The sequence below is a fragment of the Gekko japonicus genome, unplaced genomic scaffold, assembly GCF_001447785.1.
Source record: "Gekko japonicus isolate JY-2015 unplaced genomic scaffold, Gekko_japonicus_V1.1 scaffold4775, whole genome shotgun sequence".
Classification (NCBI taxonomy): Eukaryota; Metazoa; Chordata; class Lepidosauria; order Squamata; family Gekkonidae; genus Gekko; species Gekko japonicus.
In genome coordinates this window covers 1,238-7,698 of record NW_015162615.1, presented here as the reverse complement: position 1 = coordinate 7,698, position 6,461 = coordinate 1,238, and the positions used below count along the sequence as shown (strand labels likewise).

General features: G+C 46.1%; 1 protein-coding gene across 1 annotated transcript in view; it reads left to right on the top strand.

Annotated features, from left to right (window-relative positions):
* Positions 1–5,845, top strand: part of LOC107106354 (ATP-binding cassette sub-family C member 9-like) — a gene marked incomplete at its 3' end in the record, with an annotated part of 24,343 nt that extends 18,498 nt beyond the window's left edge. The window contains exons 6-8 of the mRNA XM_015406488.1: positions 1,370–1,504; positions 4,175–4,337; positions 5,805–5,845. Of these exons, the coding sequence (XP_015261974.1) occupies positions 1,370–1,504; positions 4,175–4,337; positions 5,805–5,845 (339 nt within the window). The remainder of the gene's footprint in view (positions 1–1,369; positions 1,505–4,174; positions 4,338–5,804) is intronic.
* Positions 5,846–6,461: the final 616 nt, after the last annotated feature.

The window sequence follows — 6,461 nt, the reverse complement described above, 5'->3', positions numbered from 1 at the left end:
GGGGGTGGCGGGGGCTTGATGGGGGGGGTGGGAGAGCCTCCCTCCCTCCCTCCATCTTTTTGCCATCTTTCCCTCCTTTCCTTTTCTTTCCCTCCTTTTCTTTCTCTCTCACTTCTCTTCCTTCCTCTCTTTTCTTCCTTTCTTTCTCTTCCTTCTCTTCCTTCCTTCCTCTTTTCCTCTTTCCTTCTCTTTCTTTCATTCCCTCCTTTCCTTCTCTCCTTTTCCTCTTTACCTCCTTCTTTCCTTCTCTCTTTCTTTTCCTCCTTTTTTCCTTCTCTTTCTTTCCCTCCTTTCCTCCTTTCTCTCTCTCTCTCTCTCTCTCTCTCTCTCTCTCTCTCTCTTTCTTTCTTTCTGTCCTTCTTTCCTTCACTCCTTTCCTTCTCTCTCTTTCTGTCCTTCTTTCCTTCACTCCTTTCCTTCACAGCCCTTCCTCCTCTGTCAGAGAATTGTAAAATGCATATTGTGCTTGTTTGTTTTCTTGTAGAACTTAAATGCGCTAGCAATCCAAAACAGTCCAGTGGAGCCTGAGCGGAGGGTGTTGCCTTCTGACACACTTCCAGTGATGTCAGGGAGTGTGGCATATGCAAATAAGTTATGCTAATGAGCTCCTGCACCTCTTTTTCTACGAAATGACCCCTGACATACATATATAAGGACCAATGTGGTTCGGAATGATGACACAATGCAAATGTCACAGGATTCCCCCTGTCTCAGGACGGTCTTACCATATCATTCAAGGAGGAACAGCATTTGGATATGAGGCTGTATTTGTGTCCTCTGTGTTTAAGAAGGATGAAGACAACCAGAAACCTTCCAGTCTTTCTGTAGGACACAAGACAAGTGTCTGTCTGTCTATCTGTCTTCTCGCTTGTTTGAATGGAGCAAGCAGGAACAGAAGGTTTGCATCAGTGTTCTTAAGCTGGGTTGTTTTGATCCCATGGCGGTGGCATTTCTCTTCAGATAGCAAGAGGTTCTGTGGCCGCTCCCCCAACTCCCACTACTGCTTGGTAAACCAGCAGGGGGAGAAATTAAGGGGGAATTCACTGTTGCATTGACAGCCTGATGTCATTTCCAAGCTGAACTTGAAAGTGACATAATGTTGCTCTAGGATTCAGTGGAAACGGTATGGTAAAACCATAAAGTTTCTGCTGAATCATAGAGAGGTGTGACATCACTTCCGGGTTGGGCCAGGAAATGACATCACCCTGTCAATGCAACGCCTTCCGTGTCCTCGTCCCCCCCCCCCGGGGTTCAGGATGACTTGATTTCCGGGTCCTTGTCCCCCCCCCCCGGGTCTTCAGGATACACTGATCCACGGTACACTAATGCCATTTCCTACATCTCTCTGTTCCTTTTCTTGTTTTTCTAGATCATAATGGGTGTGATCCTGCTCTACCACTTACTAGGGAAAAGTGCCTTGGTTGGTGCCGCTGTGATTGTACTGCTGGCTCCGATACAGTATTTCATAGCAACAAAGCTGGCTGAAGCTCAGAAGAGCACGCTTGTAAGTTGTCAGGATTTACTGTAAGCTCCCCCCCCACAAGCAACTTCCTGCTACATTGCCTGTTTCCTGCCCCTGAACTTTTTATAACCTAAAAAGAGAAGAGAAATTGAGAATGAAAGGAAGAGAAAGACAGACAGGCAAGGAGGAAGGGTAACTAAAGGAAAGAAAAAAGAGACAGGAAGACTTTGTTGTTGTTCAGTCGCACAGTCGAGTCCGACTCTTCGCGACCCCATGGACCAGCTCCCTTCCGGTCTTCCGCCGTTCTCTGAAGTTTGCTCAATTTCATGTTCGTTGCATCGATGACACTGTCTAACCATCTCATCCTTTGCCGTCCCCGTCTTCTTTGACCTTCAATCTTTCCCAGCATCAGGGGCTTCTCCAGGGAGTGCTCCCTTCTCATTTGGTGGCCAAAGTATTTGAGCTTCAGTTTCATTATCTGGCCTTCCAGGGAACAGTCAGGGTTGATTTCTTTGAGGATGGACTGATTTGATCTTCTTGCAGTCGAAGGGACTCTCAAGAGTCTTCTCCAGCACCATAGTTCAAAAGAATCTATTCTTCGGCTATTCAGTCAGGAAGACTGGGGGAAAAGAAAGAAAAAGATGGGAGGGGAAGAGAAGAAAAAACAGAGGTGCCTTGAAAAGAGTGTGGGAGATTATTTGGGGTGAAGGTATCTTCCTTCCCTAGCCTATATTTCAGTACTGGTACTTTTTACTCCACAAAAGGTATAACCGAGGGGCTGGACTACCTCCTTATAGTCTTGGTGACGAGGATTTGCCCTCTGTGGCAAAATGGTTCTTGTCTCGGTGAAACCTGTTGACGATCCTTTTCGTGTGTTTATTGTTATGGTATGCGAGGGGTTACTGAGAGCTCTTCACAAAATGGCCGCTCCAGAACCGCACAGCTGTTACCTGTAAAAAGCTTTATTATGGACTGTGTGGAATAACGTCCAGGTCCGTTAGGGTTTCCAGCCTCCAGGTGGGGACGGAACATGGGGAGGACAGGTACTTCACTGGGGTACAATGCCACAGAGTCCACCCTCCAAGGAATCCCTTTTCTCCACGGGAGCTGATTTCTGTAGTCTGGAGATGAGCTTTAATTCCGGGGGATCCCCAGGTCCCACCTGGAGGCTGGCATCCCTATCTATGAACCATCCTCTTCCCCGTTCCTCTGAAATGGCTCGTGATTCCAGCCAGTCTCTGGAATTGGGGCAGATTGCATACTCCTAAATATTCCAGGAACAATTGTGAAAATGAGCTGGTATAGAAACTGTAACTTTATCGCAGCGGTCCCCAACCCTTTTGAGCCTGTGGGCACTTTTGTAATTCTCACACAGTGTGGTGGGCAGGCGCAGCCACAAAATGGCTGCTGAAGGAGGCAGATCCAGCCACAAAATGACTGCTGCAGGAGGCGGAGCCAGCCACAAAATGGCTGCTGCAGCTTATCTTCCATCACACAGTGAAGATCCTTGTGCTGTGGTGACAGCTGCTGCAAATAGGGTTGCCAAGTCGCAGCGGGGAATCTTAGGTCTTCACAGAATCCTTGCCACGGGGACAGCGAGATGCGTGGCACCCGCCGTCGCCAGGATCTGACGCTACGCGTCGCTCTGGCAACGAGGCTCCAAACAGCCCCGTTGCCAGAGCAACACATAGCGTCATGTCCTGGCGACAGCGGTGCAACCCATCCCGCGGTCCCCGCAGCAAGGATTCTGCAAAGACATGCAGATCCCCCGCCGCGATTTGGTGAGATTTGGCAGGCCTAGCTGCAAAACAAATGTTTTTTTTTAAATTTGCATTGCCTTATCGTTTGTCCTTTTTAATATAATTTGTCAAGTTTCAACCAAGGTTAAAAAATGGTATAAATTTCATTCAAGGGCATTATTTTGAATTTCAATTGTTTATAAAATGCTAGCAGCGACTAATGTAATCGCCAGCTCGTTTTAATGCAAAGGTGTTGCATTTGCGCCAAGAGTTCCTTGCATCACTTCCCAAAACTAGTTATCCCATCATCTGAGATGCAAGGAACTCATTGTAAAAGTAAACTTGAATAGCGGAAGCGGACTGGGAAGTGAAAATGGCCCTGGAACAAGCTCAGCTGAGCAGCCACTAAAAGACAGCACTTTGGGGGCCACTGAACTCTATGGGCTTGACAACGGACAGGGGCTCACTCTCATTCCACCAAAGGGCAGCAGTGCTGGAGAAGACAATTGGTGAGCTGATGCCGATTAACAAGGAAGGTTCTATGTTGCCCTGTAGTCACTGGCTCAGTTGTGGGGGCTTGGCCACCAATGGCCCTCCAGGGCAGGGACCCAGTGGGACATTCCCCCCCTAAATTAGATGCCCCTGTTTTAAAGATGCAGCTGAAAAGACAAGCCTGCTACGCAAGGAAGGCAGGATATAAATCGAATAAATAAATAAATAATTTTCATGTTATTGTTCTTAATAATATGGTTTGCAATTTCGGAGCTGACAAAGCGTTTTCTTTCTTTTTTTTAATGACCCCCACTTGACATTTTTTCCAATGAGAGGTGGGTTAAAAAAACCCCAAGCTTAAAATAGATAATAGCTTTCTCAAGGTCCTCTCTTTTTTATCCTCCTTCTGCATTGTTTTAAGAATGGAATGGAATGGTGTGTGTTTTTTCTTTCATTCATTCTATGTGCGCTTAATGGAAAGGATTATTCTACAGAGAGGCTGAAGAAAACCAATGAAATCCTGAAAGGCATCAAACTGTTAAAACTGTACGCGTGGGAACATATATTCTGTAGAAGCGTGGAGGACACCAGGATGAAGGAACTCACCAGTCTCAAGACATTTGCCCTTTACACGTCTCTTTCCAGTGAGTAATGGCGCCCTCCACGTGACCAGTTGGGAAGCCTTTGTTATCCAATGTAAGGGACTAATCTAACATAACCACAATCTGAGCGGTTGACTTCAAGGATGAAGTATATGCATTTCTGTACTTGAGCTCAAGTGGTTAAGACGCTGAACTGCAGGCTGTGGAAGGTCGGTAGTTCAGCAGTTTGAGACCCGAGTGTGCCACATGACGGAGTGAGCTCCCGTCTCTGGTTCCAGCTCCTGCCAACCTAGCAGTTCGAAAGCAAGAAATTGCAAGTAGATAAATAGGGACCACTTCGGTGGGAAGGTCACAGCGTTCCGTGCGCCTTGGTGTTCAGTCATGCCGGCCACGTGACCACGGAAACGTCTTCGGACAGCGCTGGCTCTTCGGCTTTGAAACGGAGATGAGCACCGCAACCCTAGAGTCAGATTCGACTGGCTTTCGAGCAAGGGAAACCTTTACCTTATAAAGCCTTCTGACTCCTAGGGATGTCAGTCCCCAGGTGGGGGCAGGGGATCCCCTGATTTCACAGCCACTGGCCGGCAGGGGGGAAGCCCCCCCCCGAAGAGCAACCACCGGTAGCTTAAAAGGGCACTCAAGAATGGCACCTTCAACACTTTTCCAATTATACCCCTTTCTGCTAGCCCAGTCCTGCTGTATACCACCTAGGTCATGATGAGTCTTTCAAAAGCATCCCCCTGAGCCTTTCATTTCCTTACCCTAGTTTTAGAGTTTGGAGATTGGGAGGGAGATCCTGAAAGGGATCATCTCCTTGACTGTTCCCAGAGTTTGCCAGTTCGGGCGGAGAGGGATCACATTCCCTACTGAGAATGAGATCCCAGATCTCTGCATTTTTTCTTCTTCAGACAATTTCCTCTAAACTGGGAATAAGCTTAGTGAAGCTTACAAATTCGTGTAACTCTGCACTCTTGGTCCAATAAAAATGACGCTCTGACCTCTTCTGACTTTCTCATACTCTCAAACAAAGGAGGCCGGGAAGAAATAACCCTCTAAGCTGAACATCTGTTCGTTTACACGAATAATTACAGAGATAACATCTGTGGAGCTCGTAAATTAAGAGTTTTAAAGTCAATTACCGTCCCAGGATTTCGACTGACCTGCGACTTATAACCCCAGTATTTTTTTTTAAAAAAACATCCTTTTGCATACACACAAACACACAAAGCAACATTTTCACTATGGTACCCAATTTGACAGCTCTTTGGGGAATACGTTCCCTAGCTCAAGAAAATACACAAATCATAATATTTCCAAGTTTGTTTTTGTTTAAGATCTGAAGTGGAAAGTATTTTTTTTTTTTGGCCTCATAAGGAGTTGTCCAATATTTTGATTATAGGCAGGAAATAATATTCACGGGAAAGGTCATAGTTCTTCCCTAATTTTTCTTCAATGGACTCCAGTTTGGTGTATGAAGGGCATTAACGGTTGTACTTTGTTTTTTTGCAGTTTTTATGAATGCGGCTATACCGATTGCAGCTGTCCTCGCGGTAAGCGTTTGTTTCTTACAGTTTTCATTAAGCAAACTCTTAATCTGGGTCTGTGCATGCGGAGGAATGGAGTGAGAGAATGGATTGTACCACTTTAGTCTGCTGGGGGGGGTTCCCCATTCATGAATACTCTCTGGTATAGAAAACCCCCAAACCCTTCCTTCAAATGGAAAACTGTTATACCAGGGAGAAAGGTTCTGGCTCAGTTCTTTGCTTGTTTTGTTTTTAATTGGAAGGATTTTTATGTTAACGCAGGGGAGCAACTAACCTGCAGCAATCTGAAGTAATACATTCCTTTCTGATTTTCAGCATCCTATCACCTTATACTTGCCACATGTGCGGAACGGTCTTTTGAGCAGGGGTGGCCTAACTGCGGCTTGGGAGCCACATGGGGCTCTTTCACACATATTGTGCAGCTTTCAGCAGGGCAGCTGGGGAAGCGAAGAGGAGGCATGCTTTTCCCCCTCCCTCCCTCCCTCCCATCTATTTGCTTTCTTTGTTTCTCTCTTTCTTTTTCTTTCTTTCCACCTCTTTCATTCTTTCTTTCCATCTCTCTCTTTTTCTCTCTCTTAGATCAATCAATATCATTAGCAAACAGATAAATATAATTATCAAG